Genomic DNA, 22,465 nt, shown 5'->3' on the forward strand with positions numbered 1-22,465 from the left:
TCTCCCAATGGTGAAGAATCACTTTAAAAATTGTACTAGCCGGATCCGAATCCGTATCTTCACCAAAATCGAATCGCTTCGTCCTTGTAACACACCCAACCTCTCCACCAAGTTTCGTCCAAATCCGTCCATAACTTTTTGAGATATCCTGCTATATATCGTTTTTGGCCATATCTCCCAATGGTGAAGAATCACTTTAAAAATTGTACTAGCCGGATCCGAATCCGGATCTTCACCAAAATCGAATCGCTTCGTCCTTGTAACACACCCAACCGGTTCACCAAGTTTCGTCCAAATCCGTCATTAACCTTTTGAGATATCCTGCTATATATCGCTTTTCGCCCGATCTCTCAATGGTGAAGAATCACTTAATAATTAAATAATTCTCGTATCCGAATCCATATTCAGATCTTCACCAAAAGCGAATCGCTTCGTCCTTGTAACACACCCAACCGGTTCACCAAGTTTCGTCCAAATCCGTCCATAACTTTTTGAGATATCGTGCTATATATAGTTTTTGGCCCCATCTCCCAATGGTGAAGAATCAGTTAAAAAATTGTACTAGCCGGATCCGAATCCGGATCTTCACCAAAATCGAATCACTTCGTCCTTGTAACACACCCAACCTCTCCACCAAGTTTCGTCCAAATCCGTCATTAACTTTTTAGATATCCTGCTATATATCGTTTTTGGCCCTATCTCCCAATGGTGAAGAATCAGTTTAAACACTGTACTAGCCGGATCCGAATCCGGATCTTCACCAAAATCGAATCGCTTCGTCCTTGTCACATTTACTACCTTTCTGCCAAATTTCGTTTGAATCCGTTCACAACTTTTTGAGACATCTTGTTCACAAACAAACAAACAGTCAGGGGTGAAAACATAACGTCCATCCACCTTCGGTGGCGGAGGTAATTTTGCATACCTATTATCTAGACGCTCCTGCTAGCCCCACTGTGTTGTCCTTTTGAAAATAAATAAATAACACAAGATACCATAAAACTATCTGATAGCTACAGCTTTTGGAGTTAAACCGTTAAAGATCCCATAGTGGTTTTCAAACAGAGCAGGCGATATCATTCCAGCACCTTAGCCAAATTTAACATTCCTGGCCTAATGCCAATGGGCTCTGCATCAGCAGCACGACCATGTCTCAGCAACGAGGCGGCTGAATTCATTGAAATTCCTGTCCAATACGCAATTGCAAGACGTGAGCTGTCAAAAAGTAGAGCCGTACCCAATGAGGTGTATGAACAGCGCTTGCGTGCATCCTGAGGGCACACGGTGTGCAGTCTATTTACAGGTTCAGAAACGCCCACCACGAGCCCCACAGCCAAGACCCCCAGCAGCGAGATGGAAATGTTGCCCTGCAGCCCCTGCAGTCCTGCAGACGGTGCACTCTTGTTAATGAGGAGCGTGCGGGGAAGCGTGTCTGGAGACCTAACGGACAGCATGAGCATGGCCTCGAGTAGTTCGGAACCCGACGAGGGGACCCTGGGTCTGCCTGATTTGCCGCAGGCATCACATGACATGGTGAGTCATCAGATGCTGTACATTTCCTCAAATAGTAGTTTCCAAGAGCACATGAGTGACCATGTCCATTTTGTTAATTTTGAGGAATTGCAATTTTGTGTCATGCGGGATGATGTTAAAATGTGTTCCTCTTTTGTCACTGAAACCTGCAGTAAATGTGACGATCACTCCTAGCTCCGAGCTTTTGATTTTAAAGTGAAACACAAAGCAAACTTCCAAAATTTAGAATTATTTCATCTGATCACTTTATTAATTGGCATATGTGGGAAAATTCCACACTCAGACCAGCAATCGAACCCAGGTCCTCTGTGAAACTGTACCAGTGCTCTGCCATCTGAGGTATCTGGGCGACCCTGACCACCAAGCATGTAATTTGCCCACACATATAATATTGCCACTCTCTTTCCGCCAATGCTTCCGGGGCACTCGCTGCCAACCATAGGAGCACCGACGGCCTGCTCACGAAAGGGTGTTCCTCCAATGGGGGACAAATCCATACCCTCTATTATATATGTTGGAACCCATCTGTGGATCGGTCCCATCGGCCGATGGGTCTGCGCCATCTGCGGATGTGCCATCAGCCTGGTATCAGCATGGTATAAATATGGCCTGGGCCTTCATCAGGATCCTTGCCACCAAAACCACATTTACCCTCGCCATCACCTTCATCAGCACCTGCCACTCTCTACCCTGCCACCATTCCCCTCCGCCATTATCAGAAGAACACCTAATGTTTTGTATGAATGTTGAGTATGTTATGTAAAGCTTTACTAAAACTGCCATGTATCTGTTAATTACAAAATGTATTGACAAAATGTATAAATAGATGGGTAGAAATAGATAATAAAACATTAAAAAATCATCTCTGTTAAATTCCTACCACATGTAATTCCAATGACTATGTACCTGATTGAAGAGCACCATTCTGTCAACACATTCCTTCAAGGTGAACAACACATCCGCAGATGGCGCAGACCCATCGGCCGATGGGTCTGCATTGTCATTTCTCGTGCATCCACAGATGGGTCAGACCCATCGGCCGATGGGACCGATCCACAGATGGGTTCCAACATAAACACCACTGGAGGCATAGAAACACAATTAAATAAATGAACAGGATTATAACTAATTAAATAAATGAACAGGATTATAACTAATTAAATAAATGAATAGGATTATAACTAATTAAATAAATGAACAGGATTATAACTAATTAAATAAATGAACAGGATTATAACTAATTAAATAAATGAACAGGATTATAACTAATTAAATAAACTAGGGCATGCCCGTACTATATATATATCTAAAATTATATCCCCCCCCCCCTCTATTTACATGAAATGGTTTGGTTCATGAAATGTTTTGGTTCATTCGCAACGCCAAAGCGAACGGCGAACGGCTTGCGAGTACAGTGACAATCCCCCCCCCCCCCCCTCTATTTACATGAAATGGTTTTAATTAGTTTTAAAACATAGTTTAACGCCAACATAGCGGCAACATAGTTTGCCAACATGAAATAAATGAATACGCTCTCAAATGTGCCGTCCGAGGCAGAGTGTGTTCGCCACGTTCGGCACACGCGATAGCTCGCTGCTCTCTGATTGGTTGAATCGTTTTTTGGACATAGCTCGGTAAGTAATTGTCCGATTAATATGAAACCTTGAAAAGGCACATCCTCGGGTCCCCAGCAATATACCTGGCAAGTTTCAAGTATATCGGACCGGTAGTTGTCGAGAAACAGCGGTCGCATACACACACACACACACACACACACACACACACACACACACACAGACAGAGATTAGTGGAATTATAGATAGATGAACAGGATTATAACTAATTAAATAAATGAACAGGATTATAACTAATTAAATAAATGAACAGGATTATAACTAATTAAATTAATGAACAGGATTATAACTAATTAAATAAATGAACAGGATTATAACTAATTAAATAAATGAACAGGATTATAACTAATTAAATTAATGAACAGGATTATAACTAATTAAATAAATGAATAGGATTATAACTGAATAAATGAACAGGAACTGGTGCGGTTCACCAGCGGACCTGGGTTCGATTCCTGGTCTGGACTTGTAATTTTCCCACATACGTATGTCAATTAATTGGTTATAATCCTGTTCATTTATTGAATTGTTCACTATATTTTTCATTGATTACTGTTAAAACAAACATGGCTTCAATGTGTATGATGTCGCATCTTTTTCACAGCTAATCTAGGACAATAAATGGATACTTTACATACAAGAGAGAAATGGAAGAGTCAAGTGACAGGGTGTAAATAGGCAACGTATGACAGCAGGACTAGAATTGGACAAAATGAGCAAAATAATGAACGAACAGGAAAGTGTTGAGTTAGGTAGAGTTAATGTTGGTAGAAAAGGATGCAGGTAGGGTTGGGAGATCACAGTTGAAGGGACAGGAAGGGTGGCAGGAGAATGTGGTGCACCGCTTGTTTTTGAAACCCTGGAGGAAAAAGTGCGATTGAACATCCTCAGGAAGGCAGCGATCCACAAATGGGAGGAAAGGGGGACAAAAGAGTGGAGTTGTGTGAAAAGCCTGGATTTTGGGAGTTTAATCAGGAGGCGGTTACTGGAAGAACACACACATCCTGAAGGAGCTGGGGAGGGATGGAGGGCTGAGACGACTAAGGGATGTAGACTGGAGGAAAAGCGCTTAAAGAAAATAACAGATGACACCTGTTGTTGACCTCCACAGTAGTTGGGAAATTCACTCAACCACTTAAAAAGATTCCTTCAATACATGCAATATGCCCACAAATTCAGACAAAATTGACGGTTCTCAGGGTTAAGGATGAAATGCAGTGGTTGACTGTTTTTTGATTTGGTGTTTTTTTTAAGTGGTTGAAAAAAACAAAAACAAACAGATGACACCTGTTGTTGACCTCCACAGTAGTTGTGAAATTCACTCAACCACTTAAAAAGATTCCTTCAATACATGCAATATGCCCACAAATTCAGACAAAATTGACGGTTCTCAGGGTTAAGGATGAAATGCAGTGGTTGACTGTTTTTTTATTTGGTGTTTTTTTTAAGTGGTTGAAAAAAAAAAAAAAAAACAGATGACACCTGTTGTTGACCTCCACAGTAGTTGTGAAATTCACTCAACCACTTAAAAAGATTCCTTCAATACATGCAATATGCCCACAAATTCAGACAAAATTGACGGTTCTCAGGGTTAAGGATGAAATGCAGTGGTTGAGTGAATTTCACAACTACTGTGAAGGTCAACAACAGGTGTCATCTGGTTTTTTTTGTTGTTTTTTTCAACCACTTTAAAAAAACACCAAATCAAAAAACAGTCAACCACTGCATTTCATCCTTAACCCTGAGAACCGTCAATTTTGTCTGAATTTGTGGGCATATTGCATGTATTGAAGGAATCTTTTTAAGTGGTTGAGTGAATTTCACAACTACTGTGGAGGTCAACAACAGGTGTCATCTGTTTTTTGTTTTTTTTCAACCACTTAAAAAAAACACCAAATCAAAAAACAGTCAACCACTGCATTTCATCCTTAACCCTGAGAACCGTCAATTTTGTCTGAATTTGAGGGCATATTGCATGTATTGAAGGAATCTTTTTGTTGCCTGTTCTTCCTCAAGTAAACATGCTCGACAACATGTACACAAATTTAAAATGACTTATTGATCAGAAAACTAATCACACCTGCAAATAAATTAGTCCACAACAGGTCAGTTAGTCATTCTTATCTGATGAAGTTGATTAATTACCTCCACCACCAAAGGTGGATGGAGGTTATGTTTTCACCCCTGTCTATTTGTTTGTGACTTGGCAAAAAAAAAAACTTTTTGACAAGTATGTTGATCACTCCGGTTTGTGGGTTTGTGTGTTTGTCTGTCCGCTCACTTATACTTGCCTACAGGTCACAATTTTAAACCGATATTCACAAAACTATAGAGTTCGTGGTCCGACAAAATCCTATAAATATTTGAGGTCAAAAGGTCAAAAGGTCAACATAGGCCAAAGGTCAGCCACTTTTTTCCAAATTTCTAAAATCTTCAATTTTCATCCGATGGACTTAAAATCGGAATAGGATTTGCATATTAGCTTATTGAAACCAACCACTAACTATTTTTGAGGTCAACATAGGCCAAATTTCTAAAATTGTCAATTTTCATCCGATTAACTTAAAATTTGAAGACATCAATTGTAGGGGAAAGTAGGGCAATGGGATATGTAGGGGAAAGAGATATGCATATCTGGTCAATTAATTAAAACCCCCAACTATTTGTGAAGTCAAAAGGATGCTCTACCGAGTGCCATTCTACTTTGTTCTCTTTTGCCAAGTGTCGCTCTATGAGTGATTTTTAATTTGTCTGTCTGTCTGTTTGTATCTCAAAAGGTTGTGGACAGATTTTGGACGAAATTTGGCAGCGAGGTCGTGTGTGTGACGAGGACCTCATCAATTCGATCTTGGTGAAGATCTGAATGTGATTTGGTCACAAGAATTATTTAATTTTTAAGTGATTGCTCGGACATGCATTGTTCAAACTTGGCAGAAAGACAATACATGAGAGTATATACATATGTGGTAGATTTTGTTTTGTAATCCGACAAAAGATGGCCGACTGGCGGCCTTTAACTCTATACAGAAAAATTACAAAAACCACTGGGGCTATGAAATTGTATGTATTTTTTACCTCCGCCATCAAAGGTGGATGGACGTTATGTTTTCACCCCTGTCTGTCTGTTTGCCTGTGAACAAGATATCTCAAAAACTTGTGGACGGATTCGTACGAAATTTGGCAGAGATGTAGCGTATGTGACAAGGACGAAATGATTAGATTTTGGTGAAGATCCGGATTCGGATCCGGCTACTCGAATTTTTTAAGTGATTGTTCACCATTGGGAGATAGGGCCAAAACCGATACATAGCAGGATATCTCAAAACGTTATGGCCGAATTTGGACGAATCTTGGTGGACAAGTTGTGTGTGTAACAAGGAAGAATAGATTCTATTTTGGTGAAGATCTGGAGCCGGATTCGGCTAGTTTAATTATTTAAGTGATTCTTCACCATTGGGGGATAAGGCCAAAAACAGGATATCTCAAAAAGTTGTGGACGGATTATTTTGATTAATTGTGATTCTGTATTGTAATTTTCTGGTCTACCCTGGAATACAAAACGTAAACTGTTCACCTGGCGCCTGCTGGCGGAGGTATGCTCTCTACTGCGTGCCGTTCTAGTTCTTCATGTCTTTTACAATATCAAGGTTCATGGAAGAGCAAGTTGAAGGATGGCATGGAATTATAGCGGTGCAGTGGGGCAACATTTGGATGCTACTACAAAATGCCACTTCAATAAGATATTGAAATCTCCATGTTTGCCAAGACTCTGCCTACTTGCCTGCTTGCCTCTTGCTTAAACAACCAGAAAAGTTACACTTGCTCCATCCCACTATTTTCATCTCAGTTGTTCAGCTGCACCTTTGCCTGAAGGCCTGAAGGAAGGAAAGGGATAATGGGTATGAAGGAGTGGGGGTGGGGAAGGTTCTATTTTACAAGGCAGGGCAACGTTATTACCTCCGCCGCAGAAGGTGGACAGACGTTATATTTTCCCCTGTGTTACATATTTATGTGAATGTATGTGAATTACCATGCAGGTGTTTGCTTCCGTGTGTAGTATATTAAGTTGTTGTGTAGTTGTTGTGGTTGGAGGGTCAGAAGCCCTTCTGAAAGAGTGGCAGGAAACGGAAGTGGCCGGAAGCGGAAGTGACGGGAAACGGAGGAGAAAAGACACGAGGGAAAGGAAGGCTTCTTTTTCCTCGCCCCGCGACGACGAGAAGGTGGAATCGACCTTACGCTGCGCGGAAAACGCGCCGTTGCGAAACGTCTGGCGAGAGGAGTTACCTGGGCGGTAAATACCTTTTGACACGTCCAGTCACCGTGAGTTCGTGCACGAAACCAAGCGTCCGGGACAGTTTGCCCCGTCTACAAAGACGCGTACGGGTCCGCACGTTGGGCCTCGCTCGCGTCGGAAGCCGCGCTGGGTTTTTGCCCATCTACAAGGACGCGTAAGGATCGCACTTGGGGCCTCGCGCACGTTGGACGCCGCGCTGGGTTTGCCCCGTGGCTTGGCAAGGAGGTGCGCTGCAGCCGCGGCCCCAGTCCGAGACGGCACGTTTAGAGCACGTCCGCCCGGGGCTCGTTCAACCGCCCGTGTGCGGAGAGGAGAGACATTGACCACGGAGGGAGTCAGGAGTGGGGCTCACGTGAGGAATGTATTAGTATAAGATGGCCATCTTAGAGTTTGTGTAGATGAGTTCACATGGTTGTAATATTGATTGTGCATTGTTGATGGTTGTTGATTGCTCAGTGAATATATTATTGATTATTCCGGATCCTTGGTGTGGGGTTTCTTCTTGACCGGAATTCATATTGATTGCGTTACGAAAGCGTATAAACCATATATCTTTCTGGCGGGGTCCCTCCCACGGTCCGGGGGTCACCAAGACCAGGTAGTTACCGGGAGGACCACGTAACAGAATTGGGGGCTCGTCCAAATTACGATTTGCGGTTTCGCAATTGGGTCTACGTCCGGGATCTAAAAGTGTATAAAATAATAAAATAATAATATTTTTGGTAATTAAAATTTATTAATTAATTATTAATTGGTAATATTTTTTTTTGAGAAATTGGGGAAAGTCTTGGGGTGAAGGTTAACAGGTGTTAACGATAGGCACCATGGCGTTTGTGGCACAGAACTTTGGGGTAACCCCGAGTGAGGCACAGTTCCGAGCATTGCTAAAGTCGGATCTCTTGAAATTGGCCAAACATTTTAACTTGGAGGTCCGAACTAATTTGAGGAAGGCAGAGTTGCAGGCCACGGTGATACAATCTATGGTGGGATTAGGAACATGGGACGAGTTAGCCTGGGAGTGGCTACCCGAAGAGCCAGAAGACGTGGAGCTCCGGAAACTGGAGTTGCAATTACGGAGCCAGGAACGGATCAAAGAAGAAGAAAGGAAAGCAGAAAAGGAAAGAGCAGAAGAAGAAAGGAAAGCAGAAAAGGAAAGAGCAGAAGAAGAAAGGAAAGCAGAAAAGGAAAGAGCAGAAGAAGAAAGGAAAGCAGAAAAGGAAAGAGCAGAAGAAGAAAGGAAAGCAGAAAAGGAAAGAGCAGAAGAAGAAAGGAAAGCAGAGGAGAGGAGAGAAGAGAAGCAAGCAGAGGAAAGGAGAGTGGAACGAGAACTCCAGGAAAGGTTAAAAGAAGAAGAAAGGAAAGCAGAAGCGAGGAGGGAAGAGAAACAAGCAGAGGAAAGGAGAGTGGAAAGAGAACTCCAGGAAAGAAGAGAAAAGGAACAAGCAGAGGAAAGGAGAGCTGCAAGGGACCTCGAAGCAGAGGAGAGAAAAGCGGAAAGGGAATTAAAGGAACGTGACATGGAGCTTCAGCAAGAAATCAAAGTCAAGGAGCTGGAGTTAATGAGAGAACGGGGAGAGGCACCACCCTTGCTGACGGGGTCGACACCTAACCAGAAAACCTGGGATGTGGGCAGACATGTGAGGCTGGTTCCACCGTTCAGTGAAAAAGAAGTCGCGAAATTTTTTCCACACTTTGAGAAAGTGGCTCGACAATTAAACTGGCCGGAGGAGGCATGGACCATACTCGTGCAAAGTGTGCTGGTGGGGAAAGCTCAGGAAATTTATTCGGCGCTACCAATGGACCAATGTGCAGATTATGAGGTACTGAAGAAGCACATCCTCAAAGCCTATGAGTTGGTTCCGGAAGCTTACAGGCAAAAATTCAGGAATGCCAGGAAGAGGGAGAGTGAGACCCATGTGGAGTTTGCCAGAGTGAAAGAAAACATGTTTGATCGGTGGTGTGAGTCAAAAGGAGTCGGGAAAGACTTCGAAACATTGCGGGACTTGATCCTGGTGGAGGAATTCCAGCAGTGTGTCCACGAGGACATCAAAGTGTACCTGCAGGAAAAGAAAGTACCGAAGTTGTGGGACGCAGCCACCATGGCAGATGATTATGCCTTAACCCACCGAATAGGGGTCCACGAACCTAACTCCTCGCCTAGATCTCCGCAGGGGAGGTGGGGAACAGCAGGTGCGGAGAACGACCATACATGGCGGCGGCCTCGAGATGATTATGGGGACAACTATGATACCCCACCGGTTCGAAATCAGAGGGATGCGGGCCCAAGACAAACTTATAGTTCGGGGGGCCCGAGGCAGACCCCGAGTTTTTCCTCCGGGCCTACTTGCGCGTTTTGCAAAAAACCTGGACACTTGATGTCCAGTTGTTACCTCATGAAAAGGGACAACCCAGAGCGGAGTCCGACTATTACAACTCCGAATGCGATGGCTAGCGTAAGAAATCGCCATCAAGAGGGTTACCAACCATTTGTTTCCGAGGGGTTTGTGTCACTGGATGGAGCCTCGACTAACCGGAGACCGGTTAGGATATTGAGAGACACAGGGGCCCATCAATCTTTAATGCTTGAAGGCATTTTGCCATGGTCCGAGGAGACGGCAACGGGGGATAGTGTTCGTTTACAGGGGATCGGGGGCGGTGTTAGTGCTCCCCTTCAGGTCATCCAGTTGGAGTCCGATTTGGTGTCAGGACCGGTCACCGTCGGTTTACAAGCCACGTTTCCTGTAGAGGGTGTATCTGTGGTTCTCGGGAATGATTTGGCCGGGGGTCAAGTTTATGGTAACCTGAGGGTTGAGAAAGAGCCCAGCAGGGAAAATAACACCACACCAGCTCGGGATGGTGACAAAAGTGCCAAGTTATTTGTAGGGGGACTGAACTTCAAAACAGAGGAAGAAGTTCTGACCTCTGTCTTCAACAGATATGGGCCGCTGGTGGAAGTGCGGTTGGTAAGAGACTGGGAAACGCAACAGTCAAGAGGGTTCGGCTTTGTCACGTTTGCCAGCACAAAAGACGCCAGAGAGGCAGAGAAGAATTGGAATGGCAAGGATTTGGAGGGTCGGACCATAACAGTAGGGAAGGCATTTCGTAGGCGTCGAGAGGTCTACAGGAGAGGACAACTGGGCGGTAGTTTTGGTGGTGGCCGCAGTCAATATTATTATGGAGGCTCCCTGAGTTACGGCCGCTCCCGAAGGAAGAATTGGCAAAGTAGTGGCCGAGAAGAAGACCGGTATTCAGGGGACTACAGGGACCAGTGGTCCCACCCTAATTATTAGGGACGTTCCGAGAAGTTGAAGCACTGAAGGCGGCGGAGCCGCCGAGCCAAGATTCCTACACGAATTAACCGTGAACGCCGTTCCTAAAGGCGCCCAGGTAGAGAACTTTCCTGCACGGACTAACCGTGAACTCCACGTTCCTCAAGGCGCCCATGTAGAGAACTTTCCTGCACGGACTAACCGTGAACTCCGCGTTCCTAAAGGCATCCATGTAGTGAATACTCGGCTTGGCCTCCCGGAAAAGTGCTATCGAGTGGCTTAACTGGCTTTATTTTTAAGTGATAACTGTGCCCGGGGGGAATTGATAATGTGGGGGGGTTGAGTTATCTGGTTTATTTCTCCAAATTGGCCGGCAAAGAAAGTTTTCGCTGGGTTCAAACTTTCTTTCTTGAAGGGGGGGAGTGTTACATATTTATGTGAATGTATGTGAATTACCATGCAGGTGTTTGCTTCCGTGTGTAGTATATTAAGTTGTTGTGTAGTTGTTGTGGTTGGAGGGTCAGAAGCCCTTCTGAAAGAGTGGCAGGAAACGGAAGTGGCCGGAAGCGGAAGTGACGGGAAACGGAGGAGAAAAGACACGAGGGAAAGGAAGGCTTCTTTTTCCTCGCCCCGCGACGACGAGAAGGTGGAATCGACCTTACGCTGCGCGGAAAACGCGCCGTTGCGAAACGTCTGGCGAGAGGAGTTACCTGGGCGGTAAATACCTTTTGACACGTCCAGTCACCGTGAGTTCGTGCACGAAACCAAGCGTCCGGGACAGTTTGCCCCGTCTACAAAGACGCGTACGGGTCCGCACGTTGGGCCTCGCTCGCGTCGGAAGCCGCGCTGGGTTTTTGCCCATCTACAAGGACGCGTAAGGATCGCACTTGGGGCCTCGCGCACGTTGGACGCCGCGCTGGGTTTGCCCCGTGGCTTGGCAAGGAGGTGCGCTGCAGCCGCGGCCCCAGTCCGAGACGGCACGTTTAGAGCACGTCCGCCCGGGGCTCGTTCAACCGCCCGTGTGCGGAGAGGAGAGACATTGACCACGGAGGGAGTCAGGAGTGGGGCTCACGTGAGGAATGTATTAGTATAAGATGGCCATCTTAGAGTTTGTGTAGATGAGTTCACATGGTTGTAATATTGATTGTGCATTGTTGATGGTTGTTGATTGCTCAGTGAATATATTATTGATTATTCCGGATCCTTGGTGTGGGGTTTCTTCTTGACCGGAATTCATATTGATTGCGTTACGAAAGCGTATAAACCATATATCTTTCTGGCGGGGTCCCTCCCACGGTCCGGGGGTCACCAAGACCAGGTAGTTACCGGGAGGACCACGTAACACCTGTCTGTTTATCTGCCAGTTTGTTTGACTGTGAGCAGGATATCTCAAAATGTACGAAATTTTGTGGACAGGTCGGGTGTCTGACAAGGACAAATTGATTAAATTTTGGTGAATAACCAAATCCAGATATGAGAATTTTTAAAAGTGATTCTTTACCATTGAGAGATAGGGCCAAAATGATATATAGCATGATATCTCAAAAAGTTATGGATAGATTCTCCTCTGAAACCTGGTGGACAAGTTGCGTGTGTGACAAGAAAGAATTTATTCCATTTTCGTGAAGATCCGAATCCAAATTCGGATCAGATAAATTTTTTCTATTTTTTTTAAAGAAATGTTTTACTCTCCATTGAGTGATAGGGCCAAAAACAATATATTGGACGACATTTTAAAAGGTTGTGGACGAATTATGACAAAACTAGGTGGATTCGTTAGTTAGGTGATGAGAAGAAGCTGATTATATTTTGGTTAAGGTCCGGATTCAGATCCGGCCTATCAGTAAGATACAAAACAAACTGTTCAGCATGGTGGAGGTATGCCCTCTACCGAGTGCCGTTCTAGTTACGTTTGGTATTTATGATTTCAAATAATATAATGGAAAAAATGACTTGTCGCTTTGGTTAGTAGATATTTAATTGTAATCCGCTCAGTCGGTTGATTGTGGATTTGTTCTGATGATGTTACGAAATGAAATACAGTATTAGGTACCGGTAGTTATCAAATGTATATTCGTTATTGTTTTTTTCAAAATTTGCTTTGTGTTTCACTTTCCTGTTATCCGATTCAGGCTGTTTTCTATCATTTGTTATATCTCAATCAATGTACTGCATTCCTTTTATCTCGAGAGGCCTAACATTGATATCGCGTGATGTTCTCACATGTGCAGCCTCCTGATGACTCTTCACTCACATCCATTCACTCAATTGATCTCTCTTCTGGAGCTTCCCCTGCCTTTACTCCACCCTCTTCCTCTTCTTCTTCTATGTCCTCTCCTAGGTCGTCCTTCAACTTACCAGCAAACAGGTGATCATGGCAAACAATGACAGCTATTTCAGTGATGATCTTCTTTTTAATCACAATTTATTTAGTCATTTACAAATGTGCTCGCAATAACTTTTCCTGTCATGAAGGTATAAAGTAGTCATAATACAGTGAGATTTTTGTATATCAAACTGATATGTTCCATGAGCTCAGCATTGCACCAAAATCCGAAGACTTACTTCTTCAACCCCATCTCAAATAAATAAATAAACAAACAAATAAACAAGAAGACATCACGCAGAGCATGACACTCGCAAAATCCATCCCTCTCCCCAAAAAACGTTGCTTTGGATACATCAAATTGTCCATTTCAATCAGATTAAAATTGTCGATCTCAATCAAAGCTCGGGTCAATCGGATTAAAATTGATGATTTTGCAGATGAAAATCGATATTAGAAGTTTGACCTTGAGTTGACATTTGACCTTTTGACATCAAAAATAATTGATTTCCCAATTCAGTGAGGCACTATGTAATTGCTGTTTAATTTTCAAGTCGATCGGATGAAAATTGATGATTTTTCATATGAAAATTGATGATATTAGAAGTTTGACCTTGAGTTGACATTTGACCTTTTGACATCAAAAATAATTGGTTTCCCAATTCAGTGAGGCACTATGTAATTGCTGTTTAATTTTCAAGTCAATCGGATGAAAATTGATGATTTTTCAGATCAGCATTGATGATTTTCGAAGTTTGACCTTGAGTTGACCTTTGACCTCAAAAATCGTTGGTTTCCCAATTTATTGACTCAATATGCAAATGGTGTTCAATTTTCAAGTGAATCGGATGAAAAAATGAAAATTTTAGAAAGTTGACCTCAAGATGACCTTTGACCTCAAAATCAATAGGCTTCTTCCTTATGACCAACTCTACCATCTGGTAAAGTTTCATGAAGATCGGTTTAAAATTGTGACAGAAAGACAAACAAACAGACAGACAGACAGACAAACAGACACAATAACGAAAAGACCAACCAATATACTTGAAAAATCTTCGATTTTGCAAGTAATAAATATATCCTCTTCTTTCTACGGAATAAGGAATCTAACACACTGATGTGATGTACCTTTGCAGAATTCATCAGCGCTCTGTCTCGTGCTCAGCTGTTCCTCGGCCTGTATACAACCAACAGACTGATGACTCCTGCATAATCCGGGTCAGCTTGGAAACTGGCAGTGATGGAAATCTCTACCGCAGTTTATTGGTGGGTCCAATAAAATATCTCAAACTTAATCAAATAGCAAATAGTAGGTCCAGAAGAACAGGTGTGGATGATACCAGGTAATTATGTTTGGAGTTTAGTGTTGGCACCAATTTATAATTATGCCTTTTTGTTTCAAAGATTCGCATTCACAATGCATCGGTGTAGTTCTGTTGCGTCCGTGGGAAACAAAAATCCCTGTTTATGAAATGTGGGCGAGAAAATAACTACAACATTATACTGATAGTGGAACTCAGCCTGAAGGCTTTAGAGGCCTTTCAGAAACCTCTTTAAATGTGTAATGAATGCGTAAACAGGGTGGATGTGTAACATATGCCCGGTTTGGTCAGGACAGTCACAGCAAGTCCATATCGGGATAGTTGGGCTAATTTTGGATAATAATATTTGGGATAATATTGGACTAATAGGTGATATTTGGATATAATGCTAGAAGGGATGCCTGACCAGCTCCACCTTTTGGGGGAGGGGAGAAATTACATTTACAGGCACACATACACCGTGGCTAACTACATTTTTACTGTGAGTAAACTTACACATGCAATTCTGACAATTCCTCAACCCCACCCCTCTTCTCCTCCTCCCCCCCCCCCGCCCCTCACCCCCCACTGAAAGTCATCCCCCTCTCCCAAAGCCTCATCATCCCACCACCAACTCTGTTCCATCTGTGCTCTCGCCACCCCAAACCCCAAGTCCTCACCCTCCCGACATGAAGGCATTAATCCCTTCAAGACTTTACCCGCCCCCCCCCCCCCATCTCCATACCCACCACAACACCTCAACCTCCCCCTCCCCACTGAAGGTCTTCAGCCTCCCTCCTCCCCCCACCCGCCTCCAAAGCTTCAACTTCCCACTTCCATATCTGTACCATCTTTACTCCTCCTCACCCTCCTCCCGCTCATAAAAGCAATCGTGCATTCCCACATCGAAACAGCGGAATATTTAAAGCATTCCGCTCCCTCATGATGCCATCACCAACTTCACAGAAACCTGTCACGATCGCCTGTCAAACTCACAGTTTTAAGAGAAAATATTCGGAAATAATAACAAGGCCCTGTGTAATTTCCAGGATGAAAGCATTGCTTGAGAGAATGCCACACAGTTATTTGTGTGGTGTATAAACAACAGAATGCTGCCTCTTCCAGTGAGGCCCATCTTTACAAGGTGATGTCTGTCGGCCATTTTACACTGAAGATAAAAGCACCAACATGGTGGCCATAGAATCTAACTTGTGGGTGGAGTCTGACAAACTGTACAGCCAATGTGTGGAATCCGGATGCACGGAAAGATCCGATATATATATATATATATATATATATATATATATATATATATATATATATATGTATATATATATTTTTTATTTTTTTTACTTGAAATTGAGGTGGGTGGGGAGAGGTATGCGTGAGGTGGAGAGTACTCTGTGGCTAAAGTGATGCATGGTGCTGTACGCTATACGAGCAATGTGTGTTTACATAAGGGTAGTTATATGATCTTTCTATCCAATGATCACTTAATAAAGAAATCTTCATTCAAGAAGAAGTCAATAAAGCATAATGTAGAGCTTCTCCTGTAATATGGTGCTTGCGGAAACATAATTTTGTTAATTTTCCTCTCTGTGTTGTTTCTATACAGCTTACAAGCCAAGACAAGACTGCAGCTGTAATCCAGAAAGCAATGGAGAAACACAATTTGAGCGACGAGCCAGTGGAAAACTTTCAGCTCGTGCAATCCATCTCCAATGAGCGAGGTTAGTTCATTACCTCCGCCACCAAAGGTGGATGGAGGTTATGTTTTCACCCCTGTCTGTCCGTTTGTCTGTCCGTTTGTGAACAAAATATCTCAAAAGGTTGTGGACGAATTCGGACGAAATTTGGCAGAGAGGTAGCGTATGTGACAAGGACGAAACGATTAGATTTTGGTGATGATCCGGATTCGGATCCGGCTACTAGAATTTTAAAAGTGATTTTTCACCATTGGAAGATAGGGCCAAAAACACAGGATATAATAGCAGGATATCTCAAAGAGTTGTGGACGGATTTGGACAACACTTGGTGGACCGGTTGGGTGTCTGAAAAGGACGATTCGTTTCGATTTTGGTGAAGATCTGAATATGGATTCGGATATGAGAATTATTTAATTTTTTAAGTGATTCTTCACCATTGGGAGATCGGGCCAAAAACGATACATAGCGGGATATCTCAAAAGGTTATGGATGGATTTGGACGAAACTTGATGGACCGATTGTGTGTGTGACAAGGAAGAATCGATTCGATTTCGGTGAAAATCCGGATCCGGCTAGTATAATTTTTAAAAGTGATTCTTCCCCATTGAGTGATATCGCCAACCAGGCCGAGGTATGCTCTCTACTGAGTGCTGTTCTAGTTATATCTGAAGTCCAACTGCAGCACCTGTAAAGTACAAAATTAATGGGAATTTCCATTTTCTGTTCTAATGTAAAACTATAGTCAATGCAATTTAGTTTTTTTTAGTTTTTTTAAAAATCAATAAACCAAAGTTGTCATTGCATGGTCCACCAGAATTGCAATGCACTTTGGTGATCTGGTTAAACTTCATATTACCTTTCACATTCAAATGGAAACTGAACTCAAAGTTAGAAAAAAAATACTTTCTCAATATTTGTCACTTCATATCCTTATCTGGAAACAACAACAACACAACATGCAGGTGGTCCCCATGACAATCTTCTCCATTTTGCCCTATTTTCTGCATCTCTCCTTGTTAACCCCCTTGTTATTCCCATCATCTTTCGCAATTCAACATACCATTAAATATTGTTTGTTTGTTTTTTTACAAAATCGAGGCTCTTGGAAGAGAGGTTATGGAAGGTATCAACTGACGGTGGGGCACTAGTTGAAAACAATAAGCATTGCAATCAATTAACAGGAGAAGAGGAGAGAGATGAGGGGAGGAAACACAGTAACTTGCAAGAGGGTTTTCTTCGGTAAGGTTAATGGGTGATAAAAAAAGTATGTTTGAAAGGGGAGAGGATGAATAAGGGGCAAAGTAATAAATTTATATTAATTGGGGTCAAGCTTTAAATGCAACGTGGGAATGTTTTTTTGGATACATAGTCGAGGCTTGTAAAGGAGATAAGGCACTCAATCGATGAGGACGTAACAGCCAAAAACAGGACGCAAAACACACAGCCTGGGGTGGACAATATGGATACTACTACTACTATTACTACTATTTCCTTTATGGCCCAAATGATTGTCACCTTCCTGTGGTGTAAGGCAGTGAACGTTTTTGGTATATCATGAACAGGCTGGTCAAGCCTGATGTTTAACTGAAGGTGAAAGGAAATTGGAATTTGTTCAAGAATTGCAAAAGACACTGTGGGATATTTAATGCGCACCACCGACCAGTGCCGGCAGACTGGCCCTCCGAGTTAACGTCATTCTGATGGCATTGCCTGTCAAAACCTAGGGTCACCGTTTTATAGCTGGGTCGAGGTTCAAACCTAGGCTAGACAAGTCATTGGCGAGTGTGCCTCCCTGTCAGTTATCCTGCTGGTCACGTGCTTGCCATAAGTCTACAAATAATGGAGCAAGTGTATCATCTCCAGCCACTGATGGCACATTTTTTTTAGTGTTTAACCGTGTTTATGTTCCAGTTAAAGCACAATAAAACTAGAACGTCGCTCGGTAGAGCGCGTACCTCTGCCAGGCTGAACAGTTTGTTTTGTAGATAGGCTGGGTCTGGATTCGGACCTGAACCAAAATCTAATCAGCTTGTTCTTGTCACCTAACAAACTCATCCACCTAGTTTACTCATAAGTCATCCATAACTTTTTAAAATATCATGTTATATATCGCTTTTCGTCCTATCACTCAATAATGAAGAATCACTTAGTAATTAAATAATTATCGTATCCGAATCCATATTCATATCTTCACCAAAATCGAATCGATTCGTCCTTGTCACACACCCAACCAGTCCACAAAGTTTCATCCAAATCCGTCCATAACTTTTTGAAATATCGTGCTATGTATCGGTTTTAGCCACATCACTCAATGGTGAAGAATCACTTACATATTAAATAATTATCGTATCCGAATACACATTCAGATCTTCCTCAAATTCGAATCGATTAGTCCTTGTCTCACAAAAACCTGTCCACCAAGTTCCATCCAAATCCGTCCACAACCTTTTGAGATATCCTGCTAAACATCGTTTTTGGCCCTATCTCACAATGGTGAAGAATCACTTAGAGAATTCTACTAGCCGGATCCGAATCCAGATATTCACCAAAATATAATCCTTTCGTCGGTGTCACATACACTACCTCTCTGCCAAATTTTGTCCAAATCTGTCCACAACTTTTTGAGATATCTTGTTCACAGACAGACAAAATTAAAAATCACTCATCGAGTGACACTTGGTAAAAGAGAACAAAGTAGAATGGCACTCAATAGAGCATCCTTTTGACCTCAAAAATAATTAGTGGTTGAATTCACTGACCTTATATGCAAATAGTCTTCAAAGTTTAAGTTGATCGGATGAAAATTGACAATTTTTGAAATTTGGCCGATGCTGCCCTCAAAAATAGTTGGTGGTTGGTTTCAGTAAACTGATATGCAAATCACATTCAGTTTTCAAGTCAATGAGATGAAAATTGAGGATTTTAGAAATTTGAAATTGTTGACCTTTGGCCTGTGTTGGCCTTTTGGCATACACTGATCTCAAAAATAGTGAGTGGTTGAATTCAGTTCGCTATGAAAATCCTATTCAAATTTCAAGTCAATCGGATGAAAATTGAGGATTTTAGAAATTCGAAAAAAGTGGTTCACCTTTGGCCTTTCTTGACCTAGTGACCTATGTTGACCTCAAAAAAAGTTTTGTGGTTGAATTCAGTTCGCTGATATGAAAATCCTATTCAAATTCCAAGTCAATCGGATGAAAATTGAGGATTTTAGAAATTCGAAAAAAGTGGTTGACCTTAGGCCTATGCTGACCTTTTGACCTCAAAAATATATAGGATTTTGTCGAACCAGGAACTCTACCATTTGGTGAAGTTTCGTGAAGATTGGTTTAAAATTGTGACCTGTAGCCAAGTATAAGTGAGCACACACACACACACAACCCGGAGTGATCAACATACTTGTCAAAAAAAAAAAATTTGCCAAGTAACAAACAGACAGACAGACAAAGGTGAAAACATAACCTCCATCCACCCTTGGTGGCAGAGGTAATAAATTGCATATATGTTGATAGTACCCAGTGCCAGGTCATGGGCACAAAAAACAACCCCCCTTCGCAACGAGGGGAACAGAGGGGGTGAGGGAGGGGGGGGATGACTTACAATTTTTGCCTGTACATGTGCCACAGTGCAAATGGTTCACTGATCGCTGCTGCAAACAGGGGTGATTATTAGCTACAGCACAACATATATTTGCTCCCCCGGATATACAGTACAACACTACACGCCCCCACCCGACGACCACCCTCCCCACTCCACACCTGCTCCCGAAAGCAGCGGGTATTTCTAGTATTTCGTTATAGTTTCTAGGTTTTATTAGTGGAATGTGATCAATATGATACAGACAAGTTAACTCAACCCGAAAGCGTATTATTAATGGTGTTTGTAACATAATTAGCAGTAGAAGCACATACAGTGCATTCAGAAAGTATTCAGAAAAGTGCATTCAGAAAGAAAGTACTCATGAAAGCCCGCTTGGAGTTTGCAAAAAAGCACCTAGAGGACTCTCAGACTGTGAGAAACAAGATGCTGTGGGCTTTCATGTGTCTTTCACTGAGGAGAGGCTTCCGTCTGGCCACTCTACCATAAAGCCCAGATCGGTGGAGTGTTGCAGTGATGGTTGTCCTTCTGGAAGTTTCTCCCATCTCCACACAGGATCTCTGGAGCTCAGCCAGCGTGACCATGGGGTTCTTGGTCACCTCTCTTACCAAGGCCCTTCTCCCCCGATTGCTCAGTTTGGCCGGGCGGCCAGCTCTGGGAAGAGTCCTGGTTGTTCCAAACTTCTTCCATTTAAGAATTATGGAGGCCACTGTGCTCTTGGGAACCTTCAATGCAGCATAGATTTTTTTTTTGTAGGCTTCTCCAGATCTGTGCCTCGACACAATCCTGTCTCTGAGCTCTGCAGGCAGTTCCTTCGACCTCATGGCTTGGTTTTTGCTCTGATATGCATCGTCAGCTGTGAGACCTTATATAGACAGGTGTGCGCCTTTCCAAACCATGTCCAATCAATTGAATTTACCACAGGTGGACTCCAATCAAGGTGTAGAAACATCTCAAAGATGATCAAGAGAAATGGGAGGCACCTGAGCTAAATTTCAAGTGTCATAGCAAAGGGTATGAATACTTATGTAAATGTGATATTTCAGTTTTTTCTTTTTAATAAATTTGTAAAACTTTCTAAAATCCTGTTTTCTCTTTGTCATTATGGGGTATTTAGTGTAGATTGATGAGGGAAAAAAATGAATTTAAACGATTTCAGCATAAGGCTGCAACATAACAAAATGTGAAAAAAGTGAAGGGGTCTGAATACTTTCTGAATGCACTGTATATGGATATATTATCTGTTCTAGATAATTACAAGTAGCAAATATGTTAAGTAACTCTTTAAAGTTTTCTTGTTAACTCTTAAAAGTTTTTTTTTTAATACTATTGGACCATTTTCACTGTTTTGACATAATGAATGCACTGAAATCTGGATCATGTTTGTCTTTGTTTCATGAGATCCCTGTTTCTGCAGAGCTGGTGATGCCAGACAAAGCCAACGTCTTTTACGCCATGAGCACGTCTGCAAACTTCGATTTTGTGCTTCGACGTAAGACAGCAACAAACTCCCTGTCCATAGTCAGGGCCTTGTCTAGCCAGTCAAGCTCCTCGCTACCTAACATGAAGTCTAAAGCACTGAGCTTGTCCAAAACGACCTTCTGAAGAAAGGAAGGAAGATTATGGAGAGAACGAGGATGCACTTTCTCATTTCATGCGAATTGAATACTGACCACGCCATTCATTTCAGATCGTCTGAGATGGGGAGACTCTCAGCAAAGGAGATTTTATTATTTAATTAATAGAGACTGATGCACGACTATTACGAAATGCATGACGAACATTTGGAGAGAGATAATGCAGTAAGTACCATGTCCCATATAAAATACAAACATGAACTGTTACAATTTTGCAGCAAAGTAATCCTGACTTTTATGTGCCATATGTTTCCATGATGTGTGCGTGCCAATGGCTTGTGGAAGTTCAGCAACGAAATGGACAGCTGCTTGGAAATTGTGGTACAGTGTGTGTGTGTGTGTGTGTGTGTGTGTGTGTGTGTGTGTGTGTGTGTGTGTGTGTGTGCGTGTGTGTGTGATGAGTGTGACTTTTTTGTGAATCTGCCTCCACTCGCATGATATACTGGCAGTTTTAAATAATCAGTTGATTGAAGCAGTGATTGAATTTTTACACATGCATGCGTAGACATAAATGAGATATCACACACACACACACACACACACACACACACACACACACACACACACACACACACACACACACACACACACACACACACACACATATACATACACACACACACACACACACACACACACACACACACACACACACACATATAAACACACACACTCACATACACCCATACATACACACACACACACACACACACACACACACACACACACACACACACACACACACATATACATACACACACACACATACATACACACACACACACACACTCACATACACCCATACACACACACACACACACACACACACACATATATATATATATATATATATATATATATATATATATATATATATATATATATATATATACACACACACTATCAAAGGATGCATTGTAATTAAGTGATGTATGATTTTTGTAATATATTTGTATGAAACATTGATGTGAAAGAAAATATTAAGCAATGATTTTTTGCTGTTTATTTAATTACCTTTCAATTGTAATATTTATGGATGTATATATATATAATGTCATCGAAATTTCATCTCGTTCATGATATCACCCATACTTTTCCCAACATGTACCACAGTTCCTTTTGGCAGAACAACGTTGACAAACACAATCCGTTTTGTTTTGTTTCGTAG

The 22,465-nt window shown here is 42.3% G+C and overlaps 1 protein-coding gene across 1 annotated transcript in view; it reads left to right on the forward strand.

The window, feature by feature from the left end:
- Nucleotides 1–21,823, forward strand: part of LOC137432680 (ral guanine nucleotide dissociation stimulator-like 1) — an 85,002-nt gene extending 63,179 nt beyond the window's left edge. The window contains exons 14-18 of the mRNA XM_068124777.2: nucleotides 1,293–1,533; nucleotides 12,962–13,098; nucleotides 14,193–14,322; nucleotides 15,973–16,087; nucleotides 21,078–21,823. Coding sequence (XP_067980878.2) covers nucleotides 1,293–1,533; nucleotides 12,962–13,098; nucleotides 14,193–14,322; nucleotides 15,973–16,087; nucleotides 21,078–21,265 — 811 coding nt within the window. The 3' untranslated portion in view covers nucleotides 21,266–21,823. The remainder of the gene's footprint in view (nucleotides 1–1,292; nucleotides 1,534–12,961; nucleotides 13,099–14,192; nucleotides 14,323–15,972; nucleotides 16,088–21,077) is intronic.
- The last annotated feature ends 642 nt before the right edge of the window (nucleotides 21,824–22,465 follow it).

This window comes from Myxine glutinosa, chromosome 8 (assembly GCF_964187855.1).
Source record: "Myxine glutinosa chromosome 8, kmMyxGlut1.1, whole genome shotgun sequence".
Lineage (NCBI taxonomy): Eukaryota > Metazoa > Chordata > Myxini > Myxiniformes > Myxinidae > Myxine > Myxine glutinosa.